Source organism: Aulonocara sp. 'chitande type north' Nkhata Bay, linkage group LG13 (genome assembly GCF_057382095.1).
Source record: "Aulonocara sp. 'chitande type north' Nkhata Bay isolate Kocher_YH1m ecotype deep benthic linkage group LG13, A_spYH_male_GT1.1, whole genome shotgun sequence".
NCBI lineage: Eukaryota > Metazoa > Chordata > Actinopteri > Cichliformes > Cichlidae > Aulonocara > Aulonocara sp. 'chitande type north' Nkhata Bay.
The window spans coordinates 24,384,109-24,405,370 of NC_141356.1; the positions used below are offsets into that span (position 1 = coordinate 24,384,109).

Below are 21,262 nucleotides of genomic sequence, written 5' to 3' on the forward strand. Positions count from 1 at the left end.
AAAATTGGAAATCTGAGAGTTTATGATGCATATCAATGCGTGATACTTTGCTTAGAACTTTAAATGATTGAATAACAGGACTCCTGTGTATATTTCTCAATTACTCACTGACAACAGGCCAGTCAGACCTCCCTTGTCACAGGTGGTGGTTTCCTATTTGGAATCATTTCTTTTAGTCACTTCGGGCATGCTCTTTAGAAGAAACTGCTTAATCACCCACTGCCCACTGAAAGCTGGCAAAACTCTGCTGTCTTTTGGCAGGTGTTTTTTTTTTAATTTGTTTAATTATTTGTCTTCTTTATTATTTCGTGAAGTAGAAAGAAGGATCTGGGGAAAACTGGCAGGGAGTCAATGAACAATCTTACATTATTAAAGGATCGACACAGAGGATAGCATTTAAGCAAAACACATAAACTCCACTGGCCCACGCTGTCCAGCCCACTGGTATTAAAATAAATTGATTTCTAGAGCTAAATAAATTTTATTGTGATATTCTGTGCCTGTAAGCATGCAAAGCAGGCAGATCTCATCAGAAGGTCGTAATATTAAAAAAGACACAATGCCATTGATGAAAAACTTTGTGATTGCACAAATGATAGCAACAAGAAAAAAGAAAGCACTCAAAAGAATTCAGTGAAATTTCTATTGTGTACCAGAACTGGCAACTCACACAGGCACACAAGCCTGTTTTGTCCTGTCTCTTATTTTTCCATTACAGCATGTAAATTGGCATTGCTACAGTCGAGGAAGGTAAAATGACAGCATTTTTTTTGTCTTTTTTTCTACACCTCATTCTGCAAATTTAAACACAGTAAAATGACATCTTTGTTACCGATAGAGTGCCTTGAAACATGAAACAACTGACTGTGGCTCCACGCAGAGAGCATCCTCCTCACCAAATGCTGCACCTGTTCTACAAAAGGCCGACCATTTCCCCACAGAACAAAGGATCAAGTGGAGGAGGAGTGCCATGTCCTACCTTTCATGATGCTTATTTATCTCTTTTTATTTGAAATGCAAAAAGAGGTTTGAGTGTTGTTGAGCACACCTATGTTTAGGCCTTCTGCAATCTGTCTCCTGCACTATCCAAACAAAGTGCTTTCATTTGGAACAGCACCCAGTGTATTTAATTCCATTAAAGCCATGCTGCCTTATTCAGCTGTTAATATGAAATAACGTGCTTCTTAATTTTAAATGTTTCCCTTTGTGCACAATGCACATCATGTTCAGCCTACACAATAGCTTACATAAGTGATCATTAGAATCTAAGTGGCAGATCGCAGAGTGGCTGCTTGATTAGTTGTGTTTACATGATCAGACATTACAGTGAGCTTTGCTCCCGCTCACCTACCCTGCCTACGACAGGGTCATTTCAGACCAACCCACACCTGGCTACATGATGATTAATCAGGCAAGCAACTGGCAGTGGCACTACTAGCATGACAGCTGTGTGAGTGTTTGTGTGTGTGTTTGGTCCAGACACTGCTGATGTTGTCTGGCCCTAAATTGAAAAATTATTTATTTTCAAGGTCAGAGTAATGGTTAGTAGTAGATGTTAGGTTAGAGTAAGTCTCTAGGAAGTGAATATGGAGTGTGTTCATGCATGCTCAGTCATCCAGTAAGGAAATCCCAGAAAGGTGATTACAGTGGGGCAAAAAAGTATTTAGTCAGCCACCGATTGTGCAAGTTTCCCCACTTAAAATGATGACAGAGGTCAGTAATTTGCACCAGAGGTACACTTCAACTGTGAGAGACAGAATGTGAAAAAAAATCCATGAATCCACATGGTAGGATTTGTAAAGAATGTATTCGTAAATTAGGGTGGAAAATAAGTATTTGGTCACCTCAAACAAGGAAAATCTCTGGCTCTCACAGACCTGTAACGTCTTCTGTAAGAAGCTTTTCTGTCCCCCACTCGTTACCTGTATGAATGGCACCTGTTTGAACTCATCATCTGTATAAAAGACACCTGTCCACAGCCGCAAACAGTCAGACTCCAAACTCCGCCATGGCCAAGACCAAAGAGCTTTCGAAGGACACCAGGAAAAGTATTGTAGACCTGCACCAGACTGGGAAGAGTGAATCTACAATAGGCAAGCAGCTTGGTGTGAAAAAATCAACTGTGGGAGCAATCATCAGAAAATGGAAGACATACAAGACCACTGATAATCTCCCTCGATCTGGGGCTCCACGCAAGATCTCATCCCGTGGGGTCAGAATGATCATGAGAACGGTGAGCAAAGATCCCAGAACCACACGGGGGGACCTGGTGAATGACCTGCAGAGAGCTGGGACCAAAGTAACAAAGGTCACCATCAGTAACACACTACAACGGCAGGGAATCAAATCCCGCAGTGCCAGACGTGTTCCGCTGCTGAAGCCAGTGCATGTCCAGGCCCGTCTGAAGTTTGCCAGAGAGCACATGGATGATACAGCAGAGGATTGGGAGAATGTCATGTGGTCAGATGAAACCAAAGTAGACCTTTTTGGTATAAACTCAACTCGTCGTGTTTGGAGGAAGAAGAATACTGAGTTGCATCCCAAGAACACCATACCTACTGTGAAGCATGGGGGTGGAAACATCATGCTATGGGGCTGTTTTTCTGCCAAGGGGACAGGACGACTGATCCGTGTTAAGGACAGAATGAATGGGGCCATGTATCGTGAGATTTTGAGCCAAAACCTCCTTCCATCAGTGAGAACTTTGAAGATGAAACGAGGCTGGGTCTTCCAACATGACAATGATCCAAAACACACCGCCCGGGCAACAAAGGAGTGGCTCCGTAAGAAGCATTTGAAAGTCCTGGAGTGGCCTAGCCAGTCTCCAGACCTCAACCCCATAGAAAATCTGTGGCGGGAGTTGAAAGTCCGTGTTGCTCGGCGACAGCCCCAAAACATCACTGCTCTCGAGAAGATCTGCATGGAGGAATGGGCCAAAATACCAGCTACTGTGTGTGCAAACCTGGTAAAGACCTATAGTAAACGTTTGACCTCTGTTATTGCCAACAAAGGTTATGTTACAAAGTATTGAGTTGTATTTTTGTTATTGACCAAATACTTATTTTCCACCCTGATTTACGAATAAATTCTTTACAAATCCTACCATGTGGATTCATGGATTTTTTTTTCACATTCTGTCTCTCACAGTTGAAGTGTACCTCTGGTGCAAATTACTGACCTCTGTCATCATTTTAGGTGGGGGAACTTGCACAATCGGTGGCTGACTAAATACTTTTTTGCCCCACTGTATGTTTAACTGGAGAAAGGCATCCTGGACAGGGAGGAATGCTGGTTTGAGTCAAGGAGGGAAGACCATCCCTTTAGGGGGCCGAAGGGTTCATCTTTCACCATCTTCCAATGCTTTGATTGCAGCCATTCCCCAACTTTGTGTGAATGGTACTCATGGCCACTGATCAATGGTCGTTGACAGTTTGTATATTAATAATCAGGAAACTGACCACACGGCCCATTGTTAGTCAGTGGTCTTAGTTTCAGTCACTATGCAAATGTGCTGTTCATAAGGGTTGGAGAAATCTGCAGTCAGCTGAGACTGAAGAAGTCACTTGGATGAGTGAAAAAATCTACACTGATCTACACTGGCTGTAGTTCAGCATCAGTGTACTGTAGAGCGCATGGTACCCTGAAGGTATCACCTTTTCATCTTTGCGTTAGTATAGTAGTTACTTGTGCCTCACCATCCGCAAAGAGTAATTTGGCTCATGAGCATCACTCAAGCAAAACATGACAAAGAGTGTGAGGCCTCTATGAGTCTGCATTGTAATCTACATGCTTTAAGCTTTGCTAAAATGCTCATAAGTACAATGCTGTCATATTAAAGTTGAGCGATAGATTGTCCACAGTTGCACTTGTTTAACTACATTTGCCTACATTTGATAACTGGCACAAAACACAAAGTATATTTGAGAGTAATTGGGATTGTTACGTACATGCAAATGCTTTGACTTTGACTAAAACTAGATTAAAAACTAAACGCTAAACATTTTAATTAATGGAAATAAAATAAATATTAAACTTAAAAACAGAAATAAGTGCACTCACAAATCTGAGATAAAACAAAAACAAATCATACAGCATTTTGTTGAACAAGGTGTGTATTGAGTCTTTAGACTACCTACATGATAGTGAGTCAATTAAAGGTAATTAAATATATTTGTATTCTAATGTCTCTTATGAACATGTAAAACATAAGCACCTGACAAATCACCTCATTCTAGAAGAATAGTAATAAAAAAGAAAATGTAATAAAACTAAACACAATAAAAAGAATATGAAATCATACTCTAGAAACTAATTGAAACATTAAATTAAAAACAAAATGAAAAGAAAATCTTATGGTAACCACAACCCATTTACAGTTTTGAACAGGTGACTTTACTCAATTTCTCAAAACCCTACAGCTGGTGTAATAAAAGACCCTGTGTACTTGTTAGTGCCACTTCAAGGGTGAGTAAAACCTTCACAGGGGGCGGCACTAAAAAAATGAAGATTTCATTCAAGAGATTTAAAGATAAATTTCCATCACAGGTTAAAGCTCACAGCACAAGGTGAAGGTGCGCCTTTACCTTGTTCACGCCGTCTGCCATAGCCTGCAATGTGAGCTCTCTGGGTCCATCCACTGTCTTGCCATCATCAGTTGGTCCCCAGCTAGCACTGTAGATGTCAATAATCTGGGGCATGTGACTGATGGATGATGCCTCAATGATGTCAGTCATAAATGGCTGGTCCAGCATTCTGATACCTGAAAGAGTAAAAGTCTGACTCCAGTTTTGTGGTACAAACAGATGCCGTCAAGTTGATACCAAAAAGTAAGTATAAGTTACTAATTTACTTGCTAATTAAAGAAAGCATAGGTTTTGCATATCCATAGTGTGCAAAAAGTATGATGCATTCATGCATGTAAACCCTAAACAATGTTTAAAGCAAATCTTTATGTTAGCTTTGTAGCAGAACATAAATCAAGCTGTCAGTACTGATTTTCTTATTTCTAATTTGTTACTCAAAAAGCGAAAAAATCAAAATCAAAATCAAAATGAAACAAAAACTGGACTCTTGTCCTGTTTTTCAGTTGAATCTAAATCTTCCTACTTCTGTGAGTAGAGAAATACCATTTTAACATGTTTCAGCAATGTAACTCTACTCTTCCATAATGCCCTACAGTATATTTTATAGGTGAAGCATTTAGTATCTCCCTTGCTGAATCACCCTCCCAGCTTTCACCACATCACCATCATCGTGTTTAACATTGCTGTCCCCTCATTGTTATTCCTCTGTTGAAACTGCAAGCTTATTATAACACACACCTGCCACCTTGGAGTTATAGGCGACTCCCACACCACAGATGTTGTTGTTGGCTGCCGCAGAAACCTCTCCAGCACATCTTGTGCCGTGACTTGTGACAGCGGAAAGCAAAGAAAGCGCTTAAAATGATTTGCATTCATTTACATACATTTGAAAATGATATATTGTGGTTTAGGTCTGAGCTAAGCATTCACACATTCATTGTACCCCTTGTCATTGTTGCCTTTGTGTGTGTCTAGAATGAGGATATTGATAACAGCATGGGTAGATTTAGCCATAAATCTATTATAATTAACAGAATGGATCTGCCTGAGGAAAAGCAACATTTCCATCCATTTTCAGAGCATTTATATGAGTCTGAGTACGACTGCACATATCAGCGTTTTGTGTTCGTCATGTGATGCGTGTCTATGTCTCCATCCCGTTACTCCCCACAGGGACACTGCAGTCAACCCTTCTTTCCCAGCATGCTTTGCTACAGACAGGCAGCTATTTATAACAACCAGCCGATTAACCAGCAAGTATTGCCCGGCAGTCAGCAACTGCTTCAGTACCAGACCCAAATACCCGCTTCTCTATGTAACAGACACTTGCACATATGTAGATATAGCTGAGCAGATGGAGGTACAGAAGGAGAGATAGAGAAAGAATATAGTTCTCTTTGCTCCTTTGCTCCATATGTGTTGTAGTGGTAGTGGATCCCCTGGTGTGATTGGGAGGCAGATAAGACGTTATCAGACAGAAGGTCACCACCATGAACACTTGTCCCTGAGAGGAGACTAGACTTGTGGTTGTCCGCCTTTATCCACCTTATCTCCTCCAAGTGAGAAGCTAAAAATAGCCATTGTGTTTTCTATTCTCTTGTGTTGGACAACAGCTCTGTTTATACCACACCATTATGTCTTAATGGAACTATGTGGAGAGAAAATCAATAGAAGAGAGCTGCCAGACTCTAGGGAGAGCACACACGTGCACACAAAAACACACTGAGTATGTGTATATAGAAATAGGCAATGTCTGGGCGAGCTTTACCTGTTAAACCAGTCATCTGTGTAGCGCGGAAATGGGAACGGGTCATTGCTGCTGAAGTCATAGCTGGCATCGGCATTCTGAAAGGACCGAATGGATGCATTTACGAAAACAACATAGAGACAGAAAAACAGCAGGAGAGACGACAGGGCAGAGCATTTCACAGTCAAGTGCTGACCTTATCACAGTCTGTTCTGTCATCCTTATGCACCGGTCAGGGGTGATTTTGAATTCTAAGCTTGCTAGTGCGGAAGCTAATCAGGTAAATCTAGCCACCCAACCTGCAGCTCAGGGAAGATTTAGGCATTTTTAGAAATGTTTTCATTCACTTTTTTTTTGCCAAAACTACAGCATGAAGCAGCAGTGAAGGCAGGCTACATCTAGTCTGATATTGTTTTTGTTAAAAAACAAAACAAAACAAAAAAAACAATTTCTTTGCACATTCCTTTATATGTTGCATGGAAAATGGAAAATAGGTGAAGTAGTCTTTTGGAGCATTTGCAATCATACATGAAAACAGAATATATAAGACAATAGTCATTATTTGGTCTGACCACCTTTATTTACACAGCTTGAACTCTCTTAGGTTTTCTGGGAATTCTTTAAAGTTGTCTTCAGAAATAACTCTCTGAGTTTCTTGAAGGGCATTCAAAGCTTTTCTTTTTGTGTTGGTTGAGTTTTCCTCCATTGCGTGTCAAGATGATCACACTGCTACAATGCTGAGGTCCAGGCTCTGGGGAGGCCAGTCCATGAATGATAGTGTCCATTATGTGTTTTTCTATCTTTTATGCTTTTATATTTGACCTCATTGCCATGCTGAACAATGCAGTCATTGCCAATTAGAGTATTTCCAGACATGCTACAGCATGGTGTGTTGGACCAAAATACTTTTCCGTGATCATAATTTCCACAATTGTGAAAAGATTTCCAACACCAGTGCCTGAAATGCCACCTTAAACTATACCAGACCCACCACTATGTTTCACAGATGACTTCAACTCTCACTGTTTTACCTGACCTCTTTCATACATACTGATATTTGAATCAAAGATGGATTTATCATTCAGTTCATACCTGCCAGTTCTTGTGTAATTTGGCATACCTCAACCTGTTTCCCTACCTGAAGAATGACTCAGTCCTTGACAGCCACACTTTTATTGAGATCATTTCTGTTAAGACTTCAGAAAAAAGTCGATGAATCAACTGAAATGACAGATGCATCTCTCAGGTCTTCTGGCAGGTCTTTTGTTTGTTTTCCTATTTTTGAGTACATGACTTTCAAATACTGTTCAACTGTAGTAGTTTTTTAAGCCTAGTACTTCCTCTTTTGTCCTCCGCTTGTCCAGTTTCTTCAATTCTTCTTAAGGACACACTGCACACTATGCCAAGACTTGCCTAGGTTTTCATTTAATAGCTATTTTTTTTCACCTTACTGAAAAAAATATATTTCATGCAAGTCAAACTGTGTTATCTTTGACATTTTTCACAGATTCAGCTAAGAAAATTGGAACAAATTGGTTCTTTGCCAAGTTGTCACCATAGAACAAATGTTATCTAGACAATACTGATTCATCCTTTAAGATATATGCCTTTTTATGTTTGAAAGATTGATAGGTCAGTGCTAAGTGGCTAAAACAAATAAACAAAAAAAAAAACAATTCCTCTGAAATTAAAAAGATAAGACTCAGTAAAGAAGCAGTCAATGTCCAAAGAAAAACACTGAAAGACCTTTAGAAAGCCTGGAGAACTGTTGGCCTAGATCACTTTAAAAAGTCTGGCCTGGTTCTTTGGAAGCAAAATATAAAGAAATGAGTGGCGGCTCGAGACTTTTGCACAATACCTTAGAGCAGCATAGAAAAGCTTACATCAGCATTGAACATTATTGTCTAACCTTCATAAAGACATGATTTATTGTAGTGCAGAATTGTATTCGACTGTATTAGATTTAGCTAGCTTATCCTAATAAACTTACAGTATGGTTTATACATTAAAACTCATTTGAACACCTTCATGCAACACTTAACTACCAATATTTAATCTGCGGCAATACTAAAGTAATGTGTGGTCACAGTGGGGATTTCAAACTGAGAAAGTAATGGCCAAATCACTGCCAACATTTAATTCCACATGGCCAAAAGTAATATGATCAGAGCAAACAGCAACGGAAAAGCAAGAGAAAGAAAATGCAGGAGACAGACACACATCCGCTGACAGATAGTAACCCAGTCAACAGAATTATCAGAATAACCATGTCTGGAAGATATTCACACACAGTAAGACATCCTCGGGTAAACACTACACTTGTTCTTACTTTAATACAAAATGACCTATTGACTTATTGCAGCAGGTGAAGTCTCTCCTTTACTTGTCACTCTTGTCACTTGGAGTGCATCCTGTTTTGAGCTGTGTATTTAGTCCCTATAACATGCCGCTTTGTGTGGTCACGGAGAAAACACAGCACTGTTCATTAGCTACAGACCCAAATACATCAGATCATTCTTGGAGGCTGTTTCCATGCTGCAGATTGTGAGCTGTGTAGGCTGGCATTTGGAGGAGATGACTCAGTCAGCAACAATGGAAGAAGAAAAACGACAATAGCTTAGTGACCCAATGGAGAAACACTGTAATTATCACAATGTGGAGCAGACAACTAGAGGACAGTACAAATACTTAGAGCCACTAGGGTTACGTGATGGAGATCACTTCATAACTATGTAATTGTTTAAAGAGAAGGGGTAATAAACAGAAAGGTGAAAGTTACCTAAAGTATTTGTGACATTTGGTTTCCTCTTTTCGTGCTCTAAGTAGGTATGATGCCACACAAAAATTACATATAACATATGGCTCAACAAAAGCAAAGTTAGAAATCTAAAGTTTTGTCTTTAAATGTTAATACTCAGAGCAGAAACATTTGAAACTAGAACATGCCGTTCCCTAATAGATTTTGAGTCCACGTCAGACGCAGAAGTGTGTCCTTGTTGTCTTTTATTAAATGAAGTGAAAAGTCCTGAGCCCTAGTAATAAATGACACCAAGCCTGTCGATGAATGACTTTCTGTGCTTCTCAAGCTCTTCTTCTGCTATCAATCAGGCTCTACTCTTTCTCTGCTGTCCTGTGCACAGCAACAGTCGGAATAATGGATTCTGCCGAGCCTCAGCCTCGTCAGCTTTCCCCAGCAACCACTAGCTGTTCACTGTCACATGAGCTTATGGTACTTAAGTGAACAATGAAGCAAACTTGTCATCCATCCATGCTCATGTGGTAGTGAGGCAAGTATTTTTTTTTTCTAGAGTCAGCTATAGTAAGAATTAGATCACACGAGTTAACAGCTCATTCACTCAATTGACAGCTGCAAAGTAAGGTTGTGCAACTGTACAACTGTACAACTTCGTTTACTCCATATTTCTGTCAGCTTTTTGGCTTATCGGGCCAAAAGGAGAAGATGTATCCGGGCAGGGCTCTTGCCACATTTACACTAAGCCTTTTTAAGATATCCTGTCAAAGAGATATTTCACCTTTAAATTTTACTATGGCTTTATTTAAACACTACTTTTAACTTTTTAACCTGAAGTGGTAAAAGTACTGAAAATACTGAAAACATTTAAGAAGAGCTTAAAGATGTTAATCTAACCCTCTCCTTATTTTACAAATCATGTTGTTTTGTCCGGCCCAACATGGGAATGACTGGACCAAGTCAGTGTAATACGACATATTAGTGGGACCCCTGAGAAATTGCTCTAAGTAGTTAAAATTTGTTTTATTTCCTGAGGTATGTTGGTGATGAAGGGGGAAACTCAGACAAAACTTTCTTATGTATCTCTCCCAGAACCATTTATCATGTTATCAGGACAGATTTCAACAGGCCACTAGTGCTGATAAGCAAATTTATAATGTAGGAAAGTTAATGCACGATTTCTTGGAAGCCCTTGGCAAAACACTTTAACTATAGTACAAGGTCCCAACCAATTTCAGGGAGTTTACACTGCCTATTCTCAGTTTTAGTGGACATAATCTTAGGCCACATAATTCCCTTTAAAATCTTTTAAAAAGTCTTTGTGAAGACATCTCTCCATTACAGAAAACAACATGACATTCCTCAGAAAGGACCTAAAACTCAATATTACAACCTTTCACAAAGTTCAATTTAAAAGAGAAAAGACAAATGTTATATCCTCTAAAGCGAATAACAAATAACACCATTGCTCAAGTTGCATGCACTTGTCTCAGAACTATGGCCCCTATAAATAAGCAGTCTCTTTCTTGTGCCATATCGCTCATGCAACTTTTGACTAAAAAAAAAAGAAAGAAAATTGCTCTGACAACCATACACAGCAATCTGTAGTGGTCACTGAAATCAGCCAGTAATTACATTTTCATTTAATAAAAATCTAGAATATGTCCATGAATCAGCACAGTTTGAAATCCGCTCACATTTCAACCCTTATGTCTCAAAATACTATTAGTGTCTTAATCTGTTTACAGTCTTATGCAGATTTCAACCTTTTTGGTGCTAAGGTCACACCCCTAGAAACACCATAATAATTGTAAATAATTAAATTATCCTTAAATGTTATCAAACACAAAAGTTAGAGATCTCATACATGGCATATCTTTGCATATCTGATAATTTAGCGATACATGAAAACATTTGCAAGAGTGTACGCACAAGAGTGTTTGTGTGCCGTTTGATTTGAAGTAGCAAAAGCTAAAGAAACGCATCCATGCCCATATAAGTAACAAACTAAATTAACAAGCGGCATCACTGTGGTATTTTAAAATGCCATCTCATCAGCCTGAAACACACTGGCTTCTTCAAAATGCCTTGGTTGTTTCATGGCACGCCACTCATTCAACACGCAGTGCAGCCGATTACTTAACATTATAGAGAAATCATTTACAGGTGGATACAAGTGCCAAAATCAGTATTTATACTCTTATGATTACTTTCTTGAGAAAGCTCATTAGTCATTTGAAAACCAAGATGATTGTCATTTTCAGTATAAAGAATCTAAAAGATTCTAAAATGCTTTTACAACCACAGACATTCAACAATATAGAAGTTGAATTTAGAAGTCAGAGTCATTAGTTATTTAGACCTTTGAACCCCACATATCTCCTGAGACATCCATGTGGGCTCACGTGTCTGTGAGTGTTGAAATTGTGTCTGTGGATCCAGTTTGCAGTGTAAAAAAGGATTTGAGTGTTACGTGAGAGTAGAAGGGCATTATATAAACCAGGAGAGGATAGAACAAAGAGAACACTAACTGACAGCATTAAATACTATACGTAATGTAGTTAGATTAGTTATATCAGTGTATCAGCACAGAGCTACCGGTCACCTCACAGTAAGAAGGTTCTGTGTTTGAGTCTGTCCAAAGACGGGCTTACCAGGTTAACTGGTGGTTCTAAAGTGGCTGCTGGTGTGATGTAGTTATCTGTCTATCGGTGTTAGTGTTACCCTGTTAATAACAATGATAATAACAATAATAAATTGATGACAAGACATAGAAGAGCTGAGCCATGGGTAAAGAAGTCTTCATGCATTAAATACACGAATTTCACTGAACTTCAGGGGGATAAATGGGCCATGTTTGAATTAACTTGGTTTTCCTATGGTAGAATGCAGATAAATCAAAAGTTAAATGCTGAAATTTATCCAGTGGTTGAATCTTTGTAGTGAAGCAGTTGTTTCCTAGGAAGGGAATGACTGCCCAACTGCAACATTCCTAAATTTCACCCGGCTCATGGGACTTTTCAAACTAATGGCTGCAGAGGAAGAAGCGAAAAAACTCTCATGTATGTATCCACTTTTGAAAAATTGTTTCAGTTATCTGCTGCCTCATGCTGTTTCATTAGAACCATGCTAAATATAGTGAAGTGTCACTGTGGTATTTTAGCATACTGTTTCATCAGCCTGGAATACAAAGGCTTCCTCAAAATACCTGGCAGCTCAGAACAGCTGGTCCAACATACAGTAAAGCTTAGTGCTAAGCTTTCAGCTGAAACAGCTCTTCATTGCAGCTATGGGACTTCACCTTTTGTCACATCTTGTGCATCCTTTTGGAGAGGGACCTGTTACTACTTCACTCTTTCTGGCTGTTGTGCTGGTTAATTTCGACTATAATTCACTGTTTTTAACAACTGCTGATAACTGAACAATACTTAACCTTCTACGTGAGCTATGCTAACCTTTGTTAACAGGCGATGTCCTTTTGTTTGCTTTCTCTCCCTCTTCTTGCTTTCTTTTCTGTGTGGATACAGTGGCTCACGGTCCCCAAGGTAGAATAAATAAAATATTATCAGTGCTGCAAAGGGCAGTCCTGGTATGGGGTGGACCAAACCATTTTGTTTCATTTGTAAGGGGTGAGAGTTGGTATTTTAGGCAATCAAGCTCAAATCACACAGTCAGTTTATTCAGGCAATTATGTCATTGTTATTTAGAAATTGAAAAAAGCGAAATAAAATGAACTTTTCATTCCAGGCTTGCAAGGGTCACCAACACCATTGGGTCCTGTTTTCAACATTTTACTATAACTACAAGGCCCATGCAGATTGTCTGCGTGCTGAGATACAAAGAAAGATCAACTCCATTCTCATCTGTAGGAATTAAATCAGATTCAATGTCTGTTATTTTGCCTGTGATTTTTACTACTATTATTTTATATTCAGTTCTTTAATTTTTTTGATGGTAGTAAAAACAATATATAGAACTTGTTAGAATATAGTGAAAGACTTGAATTGTGAGATGTGTGTTTTTGTGAATCTTGTGAAGCACTATTACTCTTGCCCTTGCAAATAAAACACAGCCTCGCTTTTTATTTGTCATATCAAAATGTATCTCGTAAACTGTAGCATTATGATCTTGAAAAACAAGCAGCCTAAAACCCTTGCAAGAGCTGACATTTGTCTCCTCAAAGCAGCTCTACCACATAATCAATTCAAAGTAACGACTCGAGATCAACTCAAAATGGTTTTTAATGTTTTCTTTGTTTTGTTTCGGGGGGGTTTTCTAGGTATGTCTAGGTCTATAAAAAAGCACAACAACAATAGCACCACAGGATTACATACACAGTGCCACGCACACAGACACACACTTTGGATCTATGCACAGCATGATCCATCAATCCAGCGGAGGATGCTCCCGCATCAACACAGCTGAGGCTGTGTTATTTTTGGGCCACAGCTCATCTCTGTTCACAGGCAAGACATGCAAAGGCAGGCAAAAATGGATACATGCATGACAGGGGGAAAAAACAAGCCACATTTAATGAGCAATAGCTACAGCAGACAAGTACAAACAGAAAGCCCTTTGCATCAGGATAATCTCCTGGAAACAAAACATAAGCAAACAGCTGAAAAAAGAGCCAAAACTCTTGGCATTTTTAGATAAAAGCCTAAAATACCATAAACATCAGTTTTCAAGTAGGAGGATTTTGAACTCAACAAAGCATTAGAGTTTCTTTAGAAGGTTTGCATTTGTTCATCCCTAGATTGAAGAAGACACCACAATGCAGACACACTGATGAAACTGCACAAGTTATAGTGTAATCAGACTGAACCTTCAAGGCCGTGTTCCATTTAGCAATCCCTCTTGTCCTTTAAGGTTTTATCAGTATTCTGGAGATAGAGCATCACATTATGCAGCACCAACTACCCTGGCATTATCTCTGCTTGTGACAGATCGGCCTGCCATTGTGCCTGCTACAGTGCAGTGTGCATTAACATTAAACAGCTTGGCTGGCCGTCTGCCTGCCTCTGCGTCCTCCGGGAACACAAGGAGACTCAGCAGCCATGAAGGCAACTTGGAAAGCACCTGTCACTGGCAATGACAAACCACACGAAGCCCATGAAATCCTCGACCTAAACTCCTGCTTTGTTTATTAACAGCACTTTACGCAAATGAAGGAAAGTATGACATTAAAAGAAAATGTATGTACTCACATAATTTGATGCCAGGTCTGGATGTAGATAGTCAATACCTGAAATGGGACTTTTTTTAATTAATATTGAGTCATATAGCATGCATCACAGAGGATAGCAAAATATCTTGCCATTTTTATATCATGGTTTCCTTTTTGCTTTATTATATTCTGAATGCTTGATAATGAGGATAATGATGAATGATATTATTCTGACACAACTTTTCACAAATTTGCAAATGACTCAAATTGCGCAATTCAATTTAGATGATTAACGAACTGGGAAAAGAAAAAAATTACATGTTAACAATCTCTAAAATTAATATTCCACAATCACAGGGCCCAGCGTCTCAAATATAATGAAATCAAATGCAGTTGTATCTTTGGACTTTAAACTAGAAAATTGAGCCTGTCAGCTTGGATTCAACAGTTGTAATGGTAATATTCAATATATACAAAAATGATTAAATGCTTCTTTGTGTGTATAAAAAAAAACAGCATGCATACTAAAGGAGAAAGAGGTTTCTGGTTTTTTTTATTGCACAATGACATGCGGCTGTTTGAAAACCTGGTCAGTAAATCCTGATTTCATGCTGTGAGTCCCCTCAAACAGGGAGACAAATTAATCAGAACCAAGATACATTCTTTATTAAGTTCAACATATACAAATAAATCGGCTCGATGGATATTTGGAGGTGTGATTAAGTGCTTCCAGACAGTGCTCCTGGTTATAAATTAAGGATTTTATACTCACCGTCATCCATGATTGCGATGGTAACTCCTTTGCCTGTGTAGCCCAGTTGCCAAGCTTCAGCCACATTAAGATCCAGCCCAGGGGTCCCGTCTGCCTGGCCTGTGTTTATCTAATCACTCAGACAATATGGAGAACGTCCATGACTCATGGCACCCAGGTGAGCCACCATTAGGAAATTAGTCAACATGCAGAATGTGTGTATGTGCAGGATGTTATGGATAAGGACTGCTTGAGGGTGATTTTGAAAGGAAGGGGAAGTAAATGTCAGCAGATTCATCTGACATGCCAGATGAATGAAAGCGAGCTTGTTACAGCATCAAATTCATGCTCACCGGTTAATGTAAACGAGGGGAAACTAGGCAACATGAATGCAGAGATGAGATGGCATGATATTTGCCAGGCTAATTTAACAAAGAATAACAATGTTCATACAGAAGGCGGTAGGGAATATGGTCGGTCTCTGAGTAATTAAGGTGGAAAAAATGTGGGCTGGTGCTAAAGGTCAGGCTTCACGCAGACAGCTAGCTGGCTTATTACTCACCAGATACCACTGCTTGGTGAATAGAGGGTCACTCATGTTAACTTCAATATCGTTGATATTTCTGTAGCCTCGCTTCTGACGACTGAATCCCTCCTGTTCCATGACATTCTTCACCTGCGGGGGAAAGGGAAAAAAGAAAAAAAAGTCAGGTCAATGTCAGTTTAAAATCAACAATGATCTCACGCACATTTTGAAAAGAATCATACAAAGAGCCAAATGAAACCCAGGTGTGTTTATGCTGGAGCACAGAAGCAATAAGATTCTGCTTGATATGACGCTTGAGATGTTGCCTGGGATTGCTCTGTGCACAGGAAATCACAAAACCCAGCTGTGCTCTACTGTACCGTGAAGGCAGAACATCACCTAAATGAAAGAGGCTATTTTTTTTCTCCTAATAAGAGTGGCTGCAGCTGGAGCCGGGGGCTCCCAAACTCACCTTGTCAGTATGCTCAAAAGCCACAGCAATTACACTCGCAAACACGCTTGTGTTTCTCTGAATCATCAAAGAAATCTCAGCAGATGAACAGCTCTGATTTGGATTACAAATGCTTACTGAATGCTGCCACAATAACCATTATCGAGCTCAGAAAGATAACATAGGACAGAACAAATAAATGATTGGGATGAAATGTAGTTGCTTGATTAGCTGGTGGTTGGCATGAAAATGACTGGTTGTCTTTGATAGCGATGTTGTATTTAATTTCTGCTCACACTTCAAATCATAGAGCTAAGAAAACACTCCCATTATTCCGCTGCCATCATCTCTGTCAGCAACTGAGGACAGGAGTAATAATAACCTATCAATTTAGTCATTCTAATTGGGAACTGCACCCCATCTCCTGTGACAGTTTAACTTTTCTCTCTCTCTCTCTCTCTCTCTCTCTAAAATACTGTACCCATATTCAGTCATTTGGAAAAGCTGAATATGTGAAGTAGAGGCAAAGGAACAACAAGCCACTTAATCTTTTAGAGTCTGGCACTGGCTAAACCAAGCCTGAAGAGAAGCTCTCAATTTGAAATTTATTGCCAACACTCTGCTTGTCTTGAAGGTCATATGGACAATGATTTCATTTGAAGGTTTTGGGTCAGTTTCTGATTCTCTCTATTTCTCTGTGCGGTTGTACGTGAGAAACTAAATGTGTTTTTCACAATTTCAAAGCTTCATTTTCAAAAGAGGTCTCCAGCTAAATGTTCCTCTTATGTTTACCCTTCACAAATTCCCTCTAGTGTGTCACAAAGAAACAGGCATTGTCTGGCGTGTTTACCCGCAAAGATAAGAGAGCGGAGCAGCACTTAAATGTGTCCTTCTAAAATGGCCAAAGCCTATTCAGCTGGCTCTCCTGTTATGGTATACCCTACACAATCATGAGGCAAAGAAACTGTAAATAAGCACACAAATCAGCTAAACAGAAACTAACTCTGTAAAGTAAGATCTCTTGCTTAAAGTAAGATCGCTGTTTTAGCCTTATATTACTTTTGTTTTCACAAAATTGCATTCATATTCAGAGCGGCTAGCGGCAATATCTATATTATCCTGGCATTTCCTCGTCTTCTTTCCATCCATCAGCAGTTTATTCCTTTACTTGGCAGGAGAGTTGGTATTTCCCTTGAGACAGCATGTCATACTGCCCACTCACAACATCAAACAGTGCTCATGCACTGCCATCACTCTCCGCCTTTGCCACTGCCTGCTCACAATGCTTCAGTTCACTCCAAATCAAAGAGCAGTGCTGGCTGTCTCCTTTCTCACTGCCCTCATTTCCCTCCTGGCTTTTCCATGCGTGCATCTTTCGGGGTCAGGGGATGCTGCTCACTCACAACATTTTTTTTAATGTTCTACATTCCACCTTTGTTCCATTCCCACTTTTTAATATAGCCTTTTAATCTCTATTAAAAGGCTATATTATATTATCTATGTCTCATTAAAAAAAGTGTATTTCAGGAATTATGGATGGACGGATCAGTGGATAAACTGGGAAAAAGCAGGGAAGTATAGACAGGTATGCACAGAGAGAAATGCAAAGGAGAGATACAAGTAGATTATTTGGGTCGGAAGTGGGTCAACACGCTCCACTAATAGAATCTGAGGAATAACAGGGTTCTTGGGACACCACCCAGTTCCATCAATACTGCTACTCAATTAGACTGCATGTTAAATGAGTGTTTAATGACTCAGTTACAGGTAAAAAGAGGTTTAACAGAATATAATATCTACTAAATACAATGCTTCTTTATTTAGGGCTGTGGAATACAATTTCCACCAATTAGATCTTTCTTTTATGTTCACAGAGCTGAGAGATATTACTGTAGGTTGGGAAATGACAGAAAGATACGTCAAAATTATAAACACAGAATATAAAATCAGACTTGTTGACCTCATAGGTTCTGGAAATCCAAAGAAAGCAAAAGCCTTGGTGTCACACGTGAGCATGTCAAGCAGCTGATTAAAACCTGGAATGTAGACCTGCCCATGTTCGTGCTGTCTCACTTCCATTTGCAGAATTAGCTCGTCAGAGTGGCTCGCATTTATTTTCATTAGCACCTCTCACAAACGCAATTAGAGAGGTTAGTTGATTGTCTGCAGCAGGACCTCCACTTTCACTGCATCCAACAGTGGACAGAGCTGAACACACACAGCTCAGCACACAACAGTACTGAGCTTCAAGATGCGGCGCATACGTGGTTTTTATATAAGAAAAAACAGCTGAAACAATTTGTGAGTGAGTCCAGTGTCATGATTGTCATGAGATTACCATAATTTACACTTGCTTCATAATTGATTGAATTATTTTTCAAGCAAAAAGGGCAAATATTTACTGCCATAAATGTAAGAGTTGATACTTTTCTTCATTACTGTAAACTGATTATATTTTGGGGTATTGGACAGTTGGTCAGACAAAAAATAAATATTATTGTGAGACTTTGTCTTACAGGACAAGTAGCAGTTAATTGAGATTAAAACATCAGTGGAAGTGGGCGACTTGTAGCAGTGACAGGGGAAATAACCACTGGCAACCCAAAGTGGGCGAGTCAGGTCAAAACTAATCTCTACTTTGAGGTTGTCATAGGCCATTAGCTACAAAGCAATCCCCAAAAAAGGCATTGCTTTACGTGTGTAAGGCCTTATGAGCGGAAAAATTGTGGTAAATGGGTAGACTTATTAAATATTAACCCAAACAATAAGAAGATTACTTGAAAATGAGAATAATGTTTACTTACAGCTATTGTTTGTCAAGAGGTAACAAACTGTATGTGGAAATCGATCATTGCACGACTTATTACCCAATCCAAACATTTAAGATCCCAAATTAATGATTACATACTTAACCAAGTGCAACATAAACATCACCAGACTTTGTAAGAAAGTATATTTTCATTAGAAAAGCAGATGTCAGAAGAAAAAAAAAGCCACTTTTTCTCATTAATATAGCTCAGCTTTTACTACTGCAAATGCAGAACCACTGAAGCGCCGACTAATCCAAGAAATGGCCCTGTTTATTATTGTGTGCAATCAAAATGTTTCTGAGGAAAATGCTAATCATAAAATACAAAAATGAAATAAAACAAGGAATTAGATTCACTGCAACATTATGAAAAATAAAATCTAAAATAACGTCCAAAAACAAGAGTATTACGTTTTAGCATGTTATTTAGTGCTGGGTTTGGAATTGCTTGCATTCTATTTGGCTCTGATGGGAAAAACAAGTTGTTTTTTTTTTTTTTTTTCTGAAAAATAAACAGAAAAAAAAGTCAGGACGACGACCAGTTAATCTTAGGCTGAGCCACAGCTTATCATAGTGTTACTGCATAATTACCCTGTAGTTGCGTAAGGACTGCAATTTCTCATTGAGAACTGGTGGTAAAACTGCTATGACTATATACACAATAAAGCACTAAACTAGATGTGGAGCCAAAGGATTTTGCTTCAGTAGCTCATTGGAAGTTTCAGTTTGATGAAATGAGGGTGATTGTGTAGTAGTTTATTTCATTTCTTAGAATTTCTTTAGCCTGCTGTTTGCCAAGTGGTTTGTGAAATCCCGTCCTTGTGAGAGTTTATATCTATGTATTGTCTTTATTTAGAATGTTTCTTGGAACCTGCACCTTGCTTTTTTGTAACAAGCACTGCTTAAGTTAAATCTCTTATTCAGGACTTTTTACATATAGAAAAAAGACACATGTATACACAGTATATTGTTTCATTGTCATATGCATTCTTACCCTTTTGTCTTTTTGGAGCTGCTGTCTCCTACGGGCACTGCGTTTGCTCCGCCTCTTCGAAGTATCCTGAGGGTAGAGGTGAAAGAGCCCTTCTCCGAAGGGAAGCTGGAAAGAAAAGAAAAGAAGTACAAGACAGGGAAATGGATCAGGGGCAGAAATACAGATGGGAGGGTTGAGGCAGCAATCATAAAGTGTGAATGACAAATCAAAATACAATAGTTCATAAAGGAAAGAGGATAGCAGGTTATCTTCCAGATGGAAACAAGGGCACTGACTCCCTGGCTTTCACAGACGGTTAAGCCTGGAGAACAGCATTGGAATCAACCATAATAAGTCACATGGGGAGGGAAATGAGATGCATCATCCAGAGCGTTCCCTCCAGCACTGTGCACAGATTAAAGACCCCCTTATGCTTTAGTAACAGTCAGGGCACAGGTCAATCCTCAAAATAAATGGTTTCAGATGCGGCTGTCAGATCTAATGTGAAAATGTAACACTTCTCAAAAGATTCTCCTTATCTGCCAATGCGCTTTTATTTGAACATTCTTGTCAGATTGAAATGTTCTCATAGTATTACAATATGTGTTATTATTATAGTGGCGATGATTAAGAGTAGTAGCAGTAGCAGTATCATTATCATTGCTTTACATTGGCTGATCACAGATCTGTTTTGCTGTCTTTCTTTTGCCACTCTTTAGGCTTACATTTGTATGTGTGTCCCCTGTCTGTATCCCAGTCTAGTTAATTAAGCTACAAAAGAAGAGAATTCAAACAACACAGACATTGTTTAATGGCGCATATCCCATTAAGACAAATATAGCTGCAGATTACATAACCTGGGAGGCAGTAGACGGAGGGGATGATCTATTGCCTACAAGAAAGCGAGCAAGCCATAGCAGAAATAGCAATGCTGCACAACTACCACAAGGATGTTATCAGATTATGATGATGAGATACAAATCAAACACTTTTCTTTATTATTATTATTACTGTGGAGGTGAGAGGAGAAAAAACACACATCCTCATTCAGAGCTGTGCAGACACCCCTCCGTTCACTGCTACGCCTCACTGACTAAGGCTCCAGCCAATTTCACCCACACATTTATTTTGACATGTGACAAGGAACACACACTGCTGGGGAATTATTTCTATCAGTCTGCCATAAACGCCTTGTTAAGTCTTCTGACATGTTGAAAGGCATCCGAAATTTGTCGAGCTATCTGATTTGTCTCAGGTGAGACAAAGGAGGGCCATGAATGTGAATACACTATGTGCTCTGCAAAAGACAAATAATAAAGAGGTGTTTTATATTTTATTGGAAAATGTGTTTTTCTATGTCAGTCTCTGACAAAGAGGGCATCCAACAAGGTATCCAAGTAAATTTGCTGTTTTTTGATGTGAAGCATTAAAAAAAGGGGAGGGGGTGTCCAAAACTGTGAGGATTATATCAAACCAGAACTTCGTGTGATGTTTTGTTCATGA

At 39.2% G+C, this 21,262-nt stretch overlaps 1 protein-coding gene across 1 annotated transcript in view; it reads right to left on the minus strand.

Annotated features, from left to right (window-relative positions):
- The window catches only part of pcsk2 (proprotein convertase subtilisin/kexin type 2), a 31,033-nt gene that overhangs the window by 8,748 nt on the left and 1,023 nt on the right, over positions 1-21,262 (minus strand). The window contains exons 2-8 of the mRNA XM_086259328.1: positions 19,781-19,885; positions 15,563-15,676; positions 15,022-15,130; positions 14,290-14,327; positions 6,352-6,428; positions 5,322-5,410; positions 4,584-4,759 (exon numbers count right to left, since the gene is read on the minus strand). Coding sequence (XP_086115454.1) covers positions 4,584-4,759; positions 5,322-5,410; positions 6,352-6,428; positions 14,290-14,327; positions 15,022-15,130; positions 15,563-15,676; positions 19,781-19,885 — 708 coding nt within the window. The remainder of the gene's footprint in view (positions 1-4,583; positions 4,760-5,321; positions 5,411-6,351; positions 6,429-14,289; positions 14,328-15,021; positions 15,131-15,562; positions 15,677-19,780; positions 19,886-21,262) is intronic.